At 35.5% G+C, this 14,371-nt stretch overlaps 1 protein-coding gene across 10 annotated transcripts in view; it reads left to right on the forward strand.

Moving 5' to 3' along the window:
* The window catches only part of LYST (lysosomal trafficking regulator), a 217,038-nt gene that overhangs the window by 85,899 nt on the left and 116,768 nt on the right, over positions 1-14,371 (forward strand). For all 10 annotated transcript variants that reach the window (XM_074040199.1, XM_074040127.1, XM_074039942.1 and 7 more), the window contains 4 exons: positions 5,568-5,677; positions 7,796-8,222; positions 11,306-11,450; positions 12,753-12,926. In XM_074040199.1, the coding sequence (XP_073896300.1) occupies positions 5,568-5,677; positions 7,796-8,222; positions 11,306-11,450; positions 12,753-12,926 (856 nt within the window). The remainder of the gene's footprint in view (positions 1-5,567; positions 5,678-7,795; positions 8,223-11,305; positions 11,451-12,752; positions 12,927-14,371) is intronic.

The following is a 14,371-nucleotide window of genomic DNA, read 5'->3' on the forward strand; positions in this document are numbered from 1 at the left end:
TTCTCTTCTCATTCATTTACTTATTTAGTATATGGGTGTATTTTTATTTATTACGCTAGGCACTTAGTGAACCCTTGTGTTCTGAATATGTGTTTCCATTTTAACTCTGAGAAATTACGTTCCATTATTTAATAACAGCTTTATTGGGATATAATTCCCATACCATAACTTTCACCTATTTAAAGTGTAGAGTTCAGTGTTTTGTAGTAGGCAGTTTATTTACAGAGCTGTGCAACCATCACCACAATTAATTTTAGAACATTTTCATCACCTCCAAAAGAAACCCTGTACCCTTTAGCAGTCATTGCCCATTGCCTCTTAACCGTCCTCTACACGGATTCTTCTGCAATTACTCATCTACTTTCTCTTCTGGATGTTTTTCCATATACATGGAATATGTGGTCTTTTGTGATTGGTTTCTTTCACATAGCATGATGCTTTCAACCTTCATTCATGTGGTAGCATGTTTCAGCACTTTAGTTCTCTAATCATGTTTTAAATTTCTTACTTTGTATGGATTCCTTTTTTTCAGGTTTTTTTTGGTTTTTGTTTTTTTCTTGTAGACAGAGTTTTGCTCTTGTCGCCCAGGCTGGAGTGCAGTGGTGCGATCTCAGTTCACTGCAACCTCTGCCTCCCAGGTTAAGCAATTCTCCTTCAGTTTTTATTAATAGACTTTATTTTTTAGAACACCTTTAGATTTACAGAGAAATTGAACAGCTATTATAGAGTTCCCTCATTACACCCTTCCCTGCCAGTTTCCCTTATTATTAACATCTAACTTTTTGTGATGTATGTATTATAATTAATGAACTTATATTGATATGTTATTATTAACTAAAGTCCATAATTCAGATTTCTTAAATTTTTACATAATGTCCTTTTTCTGTTCGAGGATTTTATCCAGGATAATACTACATAATAGTTAGTTGTCATGTCTTCTTAGGTACCTCTTGACTGTAACAGTTTCTCAGACTTTCCTTGTTTTTGTTGGCCTTGACAGTTTTGAGGGGCACTGGTCAGGTATTTTGAAGAATGTCCCTGTATTAGAATTTGTTTGACATTTTTCTCATTGTGCTATCTTGTGATTTTGATTTGTATTTCCCTAATGATTAGTGATGTTGAACCTCTTTTCATGTACTTATTGGCCATTTGTATATCTTGTTTGAAGAAATGTCTATTCAAGTCCTCTGCTTATGTTCGAATTGGGTTGTTTCTTTTTTTGTTGTTGAGGTTTAAGAGTTCTCTATATATTCTGGATATTGATTCCTTATCAGATATGTGATATGTTAATATTTTCTCCTATTCTGTGGGTTGTCTTTTTACTCTGTTGATAGTATCCTTTGATGCACAAAAGTTTTTCATTTTGAAGTCCAGTTTATCTATTTTTTTATTTAGTTGGCTGTACCTTTGGTGTCATATCTAAGAAATCATTGACAAATCCAATATTATGGAGTGTTCCCCGTAAGTTTTATTCTGAGCGATATATAGTTTTACATTTAGGTCCTGAATTCATTTTGAGTTAAACTTTGTATATGGTGTTAGGTAAGGAGCCAACTTTATTATTATTTTTTTGCATGTGAATATCCAATTTTCTTAGCACCATTTGTTGAAGAGGCTGTTCCTCCACCATTGAATGAAAGTTTTGGCACCTTGGTCAAAAGTCATGATTACACTAGGGGTATGGACTTTTGAGAGGAAGATCATAGAAGCAAAGTGCCATTGTCATTAAATCATATCAAGGGTACATATTGTCAACATGATTTATAATTGCTGATGTTGACCCTGATCACTTGCATTAAGTAGTGTTTGTCAGGTCTCTCCACTATAAAGTTACTTTTCCCCTTCTCTGCTTCTTTTCTTTTTTGGCTGAAATAACATTCCACTGTGTGGGTATACTGCATTTGATTTTTCCATTCTTCAGTTGATGGACATTTGGGTTGTCCTACTTTTTTGCTACTATGAATAATGCTGCTATGAACACTCATGTACAGTTTTCTTGTGTGAACATATGTTTTCATTTCTCTTGAGTCATTTCTTTTGGGTCATATGGTAACTCTGTGTTTAATCATTTGAGAAATTGACAGACGATTGCCCAAAATGGCTATACCATTTTACATTCTTACCATCAGTGTATAAGGGTTCTAATTTCTTCACATTCTTGCCAACACTTGTTATTATATGCCTTTTTAATTATATCTCTCCTAGTGGATATGAAGTTGTATCTTGCTGTGGTTTTGATTTGTATTTCTCTGAAGGCTAATGTATTAAGTATATCTTTGTGTGTGCCTTAGTCCCTTTTGTGCTACTATAATGGAATACCACAGACTGAGTGATTTATAATGAACAGATTTTTATTTTCTCATAGTTCTAGAGACTGAAAGTCCAAGATCAAAGTGCCAGCATCTTGCAAGGGCCTTCTTGCTACATCCTCACATGGCAAAAGGCAGAAAGGAAAAGAGGCAAAAGGGGGCTGAACTCTCCCTTTCATAAGGGCATGAATCCCACCCATGAGGGCAGACTCCTCATGACCCAGTCACCTCCCAAATATCCCATCTCTTAACACTACCACAATGGAAACCAAATTTCAACTTGAGTTTTGGAGGGGACAGATATTTACACCATAGCAGTGTGCTTATTAGCTATTTGCATATTTTCTTTGGATTTCTTCAGAGAAATGTCTATCCAAATCCTTCAGCCATTTTTATACTGGTGATTTGTGTTTTGATTATTGAATAGTAAGAGTTTTTTTATATATTCTAGATGGAAGGTCCTCATCAGATATGTGGTTTGCAAATATTTTCTCCCATTATTTGTGCTGTCTGTTCACTTTCTTGATGGTTTACTTTGATAGCACGTTTTAAAAGATTTTTATGAAGTCCTATTTGTCTATTTTGACTTTCATTGCCTTGCTTTTAGTGTCATATCTTAGATCTAATACAGGATCATGAAGCGTTATTATTTTAAAAAATAATTTTCTCCTCTCCATATTCCCTTCTCTTTTTTTTCTTGTATTCTAATTGTAATCTTGAGCCTTCCCAATTGATCTTGCAAAGATAAGATTATCTTTCCTGTCATATTGACTATGTCACTGTTTTTATGCTACATCTTGAGACATTTTTTCAATCCCAACCTTTTATTTAATTTTTCATTTTGGTAATTTTAATATTTAAGAACTCTTTTTTGCTTGACTGTTTTCTGGTTATTTCTTTTTCATATAAGGATATAATATCTCCTCGTATATATCTGATTATAGTAACAAACATCTTAAAGTTTCTTCTGTCCCCAAATTATCTCATTTTCCTCTGGGGTCAGTTTTGTCTGTTTCTTGTTTTTTAAGTATTGTTTTTACTGCTTTAGGTTGCTAATTCTCTAATATTTTTATGAACCTTTTTAGCCTATTTATATTTAGCAAAACTGTTGGAGATTTCCTCTAATACTGTGAAAGTGAATTTATTTTCTATTTTGGCCTCTTTCCTGAGTGGGTAATATGTTGAAGAGCTCTGTGTGAATGTGCCGTTGGATGATTAGGGGCTTCCCAAACACTGTAATGAAGAGAGCTTTACTTTGGGGGACCATTAGGGATACTATTACCCTGCATGGCAGTTTGCATACCTTAGAAAAATGCATCTTTCACATATAGGGCTTGGCTGGCTTATAGTGTCTTTGTGCTGAGAAAAAAGGCATCCCTTTCTTGATCCAGGCATCACAGCCCAAAACTAGGATACATGGCTTGGCATACAGCATTCATGCTTTATTTTAGTCTCTGCTTTTCCCTCTGGTTAGGCAGTTTGTTCAGTCTGCAGACTGGACAGTTATACTCGGTAGCCATGATGCTAAAAGCCTATATACACCTGAGCTTTTGCCTGGTAATCCACTTCGTTTCTTTAGAGACGAGTTATCAGGTTTGGGACCTAAAAGTGAATACTGAACTATCTGTGCTGTGTACTGAGAAACCGGAGAGAGGTGGATATTCACAGAGAGACCTTTCATTAATCCCTGTATTGTCAGCCGCACTCTCACTTTCTCTCCAGACCTTAGATGGACAGCTCGGCTTCCTACTGCTCTGAACCTCTTTTTAATTCAAAGGAATTCTAGGTTGCAGCTTTGTCTTTTATCCATCTGCTTTTCCATCTTCAAGAAATATTTTTAAATCTTTCACTAGATGTGCCCCAATGCCCACTGCCCCCACATATTTTTGCTGTTATGGGTTTCTTCCTTCTTATAATTCTGTACTTTAATGCTGTGAGTTTTCAGTAGTACACAGAAGCAAGTGTATATATCCATTCCCCCATTTTTAACTGGAATCTGTTAGTTTTGAACTGGAAAAATAAAAAAACTAAGCACACACACTTTGATCATATTATTTTCCTACTTAAAAACCTTTAATGGATTCATGTTATGTACAAGACAAAGTCCATGCTATTTTATGGTCTCATTGCAAGTAGTCTCTCCAGATGTATGTACTATTTTACTACTGTGTCAAGCTCATTGCTTCTGCAAAATATGTTGCTTAAATACAGCTTCTATTCTCTAACCTCCAGGTCTTCCAAAACTACCAATCTTTTAAAACTTATCTCAGGTTTTAAATCAAGATTATTTCTTTCAGGTCAAAGTGGAGATAATATTTATTTTGTAGGGTTTTTTTGTTTTTGGTGAGGATCAGCTGAAATAAAGCATGTAAAAATACTTTGAACACTATAATTTGCTCTACAAATATTAGTTATTATTTTGCTCTAAAGAATTCTATGAATTTGTGTATCACCATTTATGTTTTGTGCTAAACCTATGATGGAATAAAGAAAATGTTCAAACTAAATAGTTGGTGATATTTAAGTATTTAAATCATCTTTAATATTTCCACTACTTGTCATCTAATTTTGTACTTAAAAAGTGATAGATATAATTTAAACATTTTCAAGATTAGAAGTTAGCAGACTATTTTATTATATAGAAGTATTAGCTTAACAAATATTATGTTGATTTATGCTTCTTTAAAGAATGCCCTTAGTTTATTTGTAGCTAATTAATCTTTAAGAAAAGTGAGCTCATGCCAGCCGGGCACGGTGGCTCACGCCTGTAATCCCAGCACTTTGGGAGGCCGAGGCGGGTGGATCACCTGAGGTCAGGAGTTTGAGACCAGCGTGGCCAACATGGCAAAACCCCGTCTCTACTAAAAATACAAAAATCAGCTGGGCATGGTAACACGTGCCTGTAGTCCCAGCTCCTCGAGAGGCTGAGGCAGGAGAATCACTTGTACCTGGGAGGTGGAGGTTGCAGTGAGCTGAGATCATGCCATTGCACTCCAGCCTGGGTGACAGAATGAGACTCTGTCTAAAAAAATAATAATATTAAAAAGAAAAGTGGTTTTTGTTGTTTTTGACGGTTGGTTGGTTGATTTACATTTAGTTATATGGCTATTTCTTCAGCAAATTTTGTGATTGCTATACTAGATTTTTTATAATCCATTCAAAAAGTGACAATAGTATTTTAGCTCTTTTGGTGAAATTGCTCATTTGTTCCTCTAATTGTGTACTAGCCTTAATTTTTTTCCTCTTTCTTTAATTTAGCATGCCAGAAAGTATTGGTGGATCTTTTGGTATCTTTGATGAGTTCAAGAACATGTTCAGAAGAGCTAACCCTTCTTTTGAGAATATTTCTAGAGAAATCTCCTTGCACAGTAAATATGCTATAATCTTTACATTTTTCACTGATAAATTCTTTCACTTATAATTTTTAATAGAATGTATTTTTAATTATTTAGAAATGTTACTAAGCTCTTTTGATGTGACAATTGGTATAGTCAATTTCTTATTATTATGTGTGAAATGCTCAATTATTTGCATATATTTTAACCATTTCACTTCAATTTTGATTAACCAGACATATCACTTAGATTATCTTTTCTTTACCCACCCCATCTCCAATTTTTGTGCTTAGAAAAGCTGAATAATTTTAATTACTAAAGAGAGCTTAATTGTGAATAGTTATAACCATCTTAGGGATTATCCTTCTCAAAAGGTTATTATCCACTATACTCTTCAGTTATTGTCTACACTTCCCCTTTCCATTGGTGTGGCTTAGTGTCTTTTAAACTATTATTTGCTAGGAAACCCATTTTTTATAATGAAACCTTGACTAGAAGCATAAGCAAATAAGACAGAAAACTTTGGAGCTACTTCGTAGTGGGATTTGGATGTTCCAGAGCCCTGCCCACTTTATCACCCTGCTCCAGTCCCAAGGTTCCTAAGGGAGCTCTGTGGAACATGGGTTAAAAACCACTAGTGTAGATCATTGAAAACTGGCTGCTATATTTGTGGAATGCTTTTTTATTACTTCTTCTAAGTATATTTGTCATTATCATAATCAACATCAGGTGTTATTTTAAGCATGAATAGGACATTGTACTAGGTTAATCTTTTTTATTTTTTTCCTTCTCTCTCCTTAGTCATTGTTCTTGCCTTTAATTAAATGTGCATTTCCTCTTGTATTTTCTATAAATTCTACATTTCAGTTTAACCAAAAACTTGTAATATAAATAAAAGTTTAAAACCTTGTTTCAGTTTTCCAAACACAGATGAAAGAAAATTTACTTGATATGAAAAAAATCATGTGAAATAAATTGGAAAGCAATTGAATACTCAGTTTTATGAAGACAGTCATGCTCCAAAGTCAGAAATCTGGAGAATATGTAATGTCTCTGGTTATATCTCTGATTTAAAAATAATTGGGAGAAGAACCATAGTTTACTTAGAAATAAACATTTTTCGTTAGTAGAAATGATTCTTGATATAAGTATTATTTTTAATTTAAAATTTAAAACCAAATCATAACTATTAAATCTAAATATGTATCAAAAAATCTAGGTACCCCATAAATAGATGTACTTACCATGTATCCACAAAAATTAAAAATAAAAAATTTTAACAAAAAAACATCTAAGGCAGGGCACCATGGCTCACGCCTGTAATCCCAGCATTTTGGGAGGCCGAGGCGGGCAGATCACCTGAGGTCAGGAGTTCGAGACCAGCCTGACCAATATGATGAAACCCCGTCTCTACTAAAAATACAAAAATTAGCTGGGCGTGGTGGCATGCATCTGTAATCCCAGCTACTCAGGAGGCTGAGGCAGGAGAATCACTTGATCCTGGGTGGCAGAGGTTGCAGTGAGCTGAGATCGTGCCATTGCACTCTGCCTGGGCAATAAGAGCTAAACTCAGTCTAAAAAAAAAAAAAAATCTAAAAATGAAACAAATTAACCACAAAAGATTACATATTTTAAGAATGAAGGCTGGGCATGGTGGCTCACGCCTGTAATCCCAGCACTTTGGGAGGCCAAGATGGGTGGATCACCTGAGGTCAGGAGTGCGAGACTAGCCTGGCCAACATGATGAAACCTTGTTTCTACTAAAAGTACAAAAATTAGCTGGGGGTGGTGGGGGTAATCCCAGCTGTAATCCCAGCTACTCCGGAGGCTGAGGCAGGAGAATAGCCTGAACCTGGGAGGCAGAGGTTGCAGTGAGCCGAGATCACGCCACTACACTCTAGCCTGGGCAACAGAGTGAGACTCTGTCTTTAAAAAAAAAAAAAAAAAAAAAAAAGAATGAAATCTGTTTCATATTTTATCTCAGCTATGAAAAAATGAAAATTTTAAAGATGTGGGAGATAGGAAGGTATTTATATAGGAATACTGATATGTATGGGTATGTTTGTATTTTCATGTATAATGTAAATTTCAAGATTATTATGTACTTTATTACATGATTAGAAAGTTTCATTTGTTTTTCCTTTTCTCTAGAAAATTCTTCTCCTAGGTATTCTGAAAATTATTGAAAGTGATACTACTATGAGCCCTTCACAGTATCTAACCTTCCCTTTACTGCACACTCCAAATTTAAGCAACGGTGTTTCATCACAAAAGTATCCTGGGATTTTAAACAGTAAGGCCATGGGTTTATTGAGAAGAGCACGAGTTTCACGGAGCAAGAAAGAGGCTGATAGAGAGAGTTTTCCCCATCGGCTGCTTTCATCTTGGCACATAGCCCCAGTCCACCTGCCGTTGCTGGGGCAAAACTGCTGGCCACACCTATCAGAAGGTTTCAGTGTTTCACTGTGGTTTAATGTGGAATGTATCCATGAAGCTGAGAGTACCGCAGAAAAAGGAAAGAACATAAAGAAAAGAAACAAATCATTAATTTTACCAGATAGCAGCTTTGATGGTACAGGTATGATGACCGGATTATCTGATTTGTACACGAAGAGTTTTCAGACTGTAATTTTCCTTGAGCAGTAAAAATGTAGTAGTGTTCTTAACACTGTTAACATGTTCTTCACCTTAAATGCCTTAGTGATGGTAGGTCCTGACTTATCAAAGCCTGAGTTGTCATATAGCCTTGAATATCCATTACAGATACTTTAGTTTTTTATAGGGGTGAAGGGGACACCACAAATACAACTTTTTCTGGGGTCATCAGCCCCTAGAGTTCCTTATGGAACTTCTTTCCTGGTCCCATTACTGGATTAGGGTGGCTCCTGATGTTAGAAAAGGATAAACCCTATAGCTGCTTTTCTTTCTGTTATTTCCCAGCCTCTGTTAGACGGTCCGCATTTCATTTTCTTTCTTTTTTTTTTGAGGCAGAGTTTCGCCCAGGCTGGAGTGCAATGGTGCGATCTTGGCTCACTGCAACCTCCGCCTCCCAGGTTCAAGCAATTCTACTGCCTCAGCCTCCCGAGTAGCTGGGATTCAGGCGCTGGCCACCATGCCTGGCTAATTTTATATTTTTAGTAAAGATGGGGTTTCACTATGTTGGCCAGGCTGGTCTCAAACTCCTGACCTCAAATGATCTGCCTGCCTCAGCCTCCCAAAGTGTTAGGGTTGCAGGTGTGAGCCACCTGCTTTTTTGTTTTTGTTTTTGTTTTTATTTTTTTTTGAGGCTCATTGCAACCTCTGCCTCCCAGGTTTGAGTGATGCTCCTGCCTCAGCCTCCCAAGTAGCTGGGACTACGGGCGTGTGCCACCACGCCCGGCTAATTTTTTGTGTTTTTAGTAGAGACGGGTTTCACCGTGTTAGCCAGGATGGTCTCAGTCTGCTGACCTTGCGATCCGCCTGCCTCAGTCTCTCAAAGTGCTGGGATTACAGGCGTGAGGCACTGCACCCGGCCTGTGAACGTCCTTCTCTCTTTTATTTCAAGTTCTCCTTCTCATGCCGTGTCTTACCTCAGTGACCCTCCCCTAGTTCCTGTCACAGAATGTTTAAATGCATCAGCCATTCTCCAACATTAGAATAAATTTCATTCCAGTTCCTTCTTTAACTGAAGAATTGCTATTATACTGCACCTTGTTTCTCATATGACTAGGGCAGAAAAAAACTGTTCATTGAAAAACAGTTTATGGTGATGGAAAGTGAAGTAGGTGGGATAATTCTTAGGGCCTATGGAATGAATGAAATGACTGGATGAGACAGATGTTTAGGGCTTTATATGTACATGGAGATGCAGCCCTCAATTCCACAAATCTTTCATTATTCATTATTATTAGCTCTTCATTCCACAAATCTTTCTCACCCAGTGGAACCTCTGTTTTAGGACACTATGCCTTCACTAGAATTTTCTGTTGTGGATTGAATTTTGCCACCTAAGAACTGATAGCTCTACATGTGATAATATTTATTATGATGCTATCTAATGTGCGTTGAGTGCTTTCTGTATATATGTCACTTTGCTCAGCTGTTTCTATATACATTTTTAATATTAACAAGTTAGTAAGTGCTCATACTATCTGTATATTTAGAGGAAGTTAAGTAGCATGACCAAATTATATAGCTGGTAAGTGAGGAAAAGGAATTGAAACCCACCTGTTTTTAATTCCAGAGCCTTGACATTGCTACTATACTATAAGCTATGCAGATTGCCTTCTCATGTTTTAATGGAGGCAATCTCAATGTAAACAGTCTCTTATAAAATGAATAAATGTACATAGTGACCTGAGAAAAGTAAATATTAGAAAGTTTTGTCTTAATTTTTTATTTTAAGAATATATTAGAAAACATATTTTAGAAAGATGATTTTGTATGAACACTTAAAAATAGTAGACATGTATAAATTTTTGAAGAGAGATAAAGAATATTTTGCTGTGATACCACATCTTTTACCTCTAACTGATGCCTTTGGACAAATTAACCTCTCAGCGCCTCAATTCTGTCACCCTATGTATATTTACCTTATAAGATGGTTGTGAGCATTAAGTTAAATATTTGTAATATTCGTACTCTATAATTCCTAGGTACACACTGGTTTTGTCCTACTCTTTTATTTGTACAAGTTCATATTTGGTATGGAACATTTTTAAAATTTCATGTCAGATATGAGTTCTCTATACATCTTATATCTTGGTCAGTAGCCTCAAAATAATCAGTTACTTTAACTCTTCTTTTTTAAAACTATTGTCATCACTACGGGGAGTATTTTTTTTTTAATATCGGTCATGGTTTTACCTGTTGAAAAATAGCAACTAATACATATGCAGTCTAATAAGCAGTAGTGTTCTTTAAAAGTCTGAACCTTTGGACATGCATTTTGTATTATGATATAACATAGCTTTATATAAAGTCACAAGTATTATAATGACAAGTAGATCACCATACATCTTCAGGTAGTGCTGTGTTTTAAAAGATGAGAAAGAGGAGTCAAGATGAATAACCAGATAGCCCAAACCTGTAAGCATTTACCCTAGCTTGCCTTAAAGAAACACTAGAGATTCTGAATCACTTAGCAATTATATTCAAAGACCACTCACCAGGGAATATAAATTATGAATATATTCAAACACTAGAGTTTTTCCTTAAAATTTGTAATATGAAAATTTTTAAAAATCATGCCATGTGATAATTCTAGAATGATTTTTGGTAGTGTGAGACAATGACACACATTGACAGTGATGTGTGCTCCCTGGACCAGGGTCAGGGAAGTCATAGTGACCCAATCCAGCTGAAGAAAGAAGCTTGGTACACATTGTAATAGGTTGTCACATAGCAGTCTGGTTATGCCCACAGTTGTCCTCAGTTATTATACATTTTTAAACATTTAATAACTTTTAAAGTACTGAATTACCATTTTTCATCCCTTGTGCTTTTTTGGAGTTAACATCTATACTCTGGAAATATGGTTGTTTAGAACAGATCAGGCTCAGACATTCTGGGTAGGTAACCTACTACAAATGAACAAACGTGCTTTGTATTCTTGTAAATTCACTTTTCTACTCAATTGTTATGAACCATTTTACTGATCATTTTAACATCTTTTTCTTATAGGGAGCGACAGACCGGAAGGTGCAGAGTACATAAATCCTGGTGAAAGACTCATAGAAGAAGGATGTATTCATATAATTTCACTGGGATCCAAAGCGTTGATGATCCAAGTGTGGGCTGATCCCCACAATGCCAGTTTTATCTTTCGGTATTGATTATCCTCAGCCTCCCATGAATAGATAATGTATTTAAATAATTTATGTAAGAGACATTAATGTGAAATCTGCTAATAAAATTTCATTATAGCGAAACAAAAAGTCTCATTTAAAAATATATACATTCTAACAGCTATTAATATCACTTTTGTAATAGTGTATTATTCTATCCAAAAATCCATAAAATCTAAAATACATTAATTCTCGGCTGGGCGTGGTGTCACACCTGTAATCCCAGCACTTCGGGAAGCCAAGGCAGTCATATCAGCTGAGGTCAGGAGTTTGAGACCAGCCTGGCCAACATAGTGAAACCCGATCTCTACAAAACAAACAAACAAAAACCGCAAAAATTAGCCAGGCATGATGGTGCATGCCTGTAGTCCCAGCTGTTCGGGAGGCTGAAGCAGGAGAATCGCTTGAACCTGGGAGGCAGAGCCCAGATCGCATGCCACTGCGCTCCGGTCTGGGTGACAGAGTGAGACTGTCTCAAAAAATAAAAATAAAAATAAAAAAATAAATAAAATACAATAATTCTCTGTTAGATTTTAGATCAAATACTTATTGAAGTCTTGTTCTATGGAAATATTCTATCAGATTGTAATGGTCTTAAGGTATTATTAACAAACATGTTTTCCATGTGGGTTATATATTTAATAGGCATTACCTGATAAGCTTGGGTTCTCCTTGTTATCTTGTCCTTTTATAATGTCTCATTTATTAAGTGGTATAGATACAGGTCTTTTATTTGTATTGGGTATGAATAGTATGATACTATTTGTCTAAAACTCAAATCTAAACAAACCAGTGTGTTATTTAGGAATACCTACCTTGTAAATGTTACAAACATTAGTAGATGCCTTATGTACGTTATCTCCTCATTCTTTTAGTAATTCCACAAAGTAGATTAGACCTCCAATACAGTCTGGTATTTAGACATTTATATTAATTTTTCTATGAACCAAATAATACATTGTAATTTCTAAATGAGCGATGACTATATAAATAGTAATAATATATATATTTTTACAAACTGAATTCTGAAAATTATTGCCTAAATTATGACTACCAGCCAATGAGCCCAATCTATTTCAGTTCATGAATTGAGGTAATAATAGAATAACTAAGTAGCTTATGGTATAAAATGAAGACCTACTGACTTTTCAAGCACTTTAAAAAAAATAGAACTGATTTTTAATCTTACTTAAATATTTAGAATTATAGTTACTATATATGTGTTAAATACTGAGGTCAGAATTTTTATCTTTTCAGCCTATGCCTTTTCTCTTTTTTTATAGTGTGTGCATGGATTCAAATGATGACGTGAAAGCTGTTTTACTAGCACAGGTTGAATCACAGGAGAATATTTTCCTCCCAAGCAAATGGCAACATTTAGTACTCACCTACTTACAGCAGCCCCAAGGGAAAAAGAAGATTCGTGGGAAAATCTCCATATGGGTCTCTGGACAGAGGTAGGAAGCATTTTGAGGAAATGCATGTCAATCTCAGTTACAATGTTATGTTTCATTAGTCTATTATAACTTCTGAAACAGATTACAGAAAATTCTAGGTTTTTACTACAATAAAATTTACTATACTTTAACTTACAAATCTGTCAGAGTTGGACTTTTTTTTCCTATTGGTCATTTTCATGCAGAATAAGCCTTCTGTAGAAGTGACTGTTGAAAATTAATATTTGGGTTTGGGGAGCATGCAGATACCTAGAAATTTAGACATTTATGTATAACTATATATGAAAGAACAGAATCTATAATTTCATCCCGCAAGTCCATATATTGTAAAACTGAAGCCATGATAATTATTTAAATTAAGTGGCTAATAAGGTTAATACCTAAATTAAATTAGACTTTCAAAAGAAATTAGAAAGACTAGTCTATGTATAAGGTGATAGATTCAGATAGAGTGCTAGAAATATAGCAAGTGATAGATTCAGGGAGAGTACTGTATGATTTTTACCACATAGGAGAATTGTGAGCCAAGTTAATAAGAAATGTCTTGTGGAATATCGTAATGTAAAATTTTAGCCTGTAGGAATTATAAGGTATCTTCGATTTGTAAGCATTGGGAAGTATTGTATTGAATGAAGTAGCATGAAAGAAGATGAGAATTTGAAACTGTAATGTGGCATGGTAGAGGATTAAGCTGGTTGGATGAGTTTAAGTTGAATAATGAGAAATACAAAAGAATGGGAATGGTGAGACTACTTAGCAGGCTTTGAATGCCAAGCTGAGAAGTCTAGATTTAATCAAAGGGAACATAATATATTGCATACTTATTATGTTGCAGATCTTTTGCTGGATGCTTTATATACATGATCTAATTCTCTCAAAAATCCCTCAAAGTAGATTAGACCATGGAAATAACATATACCCTTAACACAGATTAACCTATTTTTATTCATTCATTTGTTCATTCATCACATTTATTGAAGAATCACAGTGTTTTGAGCACTTGATGTATTAATAAGGCCTGGGGGACAGTGGTAAACAAGATGGACACATTCCCTGCCTTCGTGGAGTCACAGTCTGGTGAGGAATCAGACAACAAGCAAACACAATTAAATGAATATTTGCAAATGATGACAAATACTGTGAGGTCCATGCTTTAAAACCCTGAGACAGAAAATATCAAGTTTGACACTAATGATGGATGGATCAGGGAAGGCCTATCTAAGAACAGGGTATTAAAGCTGAGACCTGAAAGAGGAGATGGAACTTGCCCTGTGCAGGTGAGAGGAGGACAGTTTGAAGTGGAGGACTGGGCATCGCTGCAGGAGGCTGCAGCAATTGATTGCTTATAGCCCTCCAGCCTCAATAATAGAGGGAGACAGGGAACAGGGGCTTGTGAATCGCTTTACGGTCCATGGTGTCTACCACAAGCAAGAACATGCTTTGGA

The sequence above is a fragment of the Macaca fascicularis genome, chromosome 1 (genome assembly GCF_037993035.2).
Source record: "Macaca fascicularis isolate 582-1 chromosome 1, T2T-MFA8v1.1".
NCBI classification, from domain to species: domain Eukaryota; kingdom Metazoa; phylum Chordata; class Mammalia; order Primates; family Cercopithecidae; genus Macaca; species Macaca fascicularis.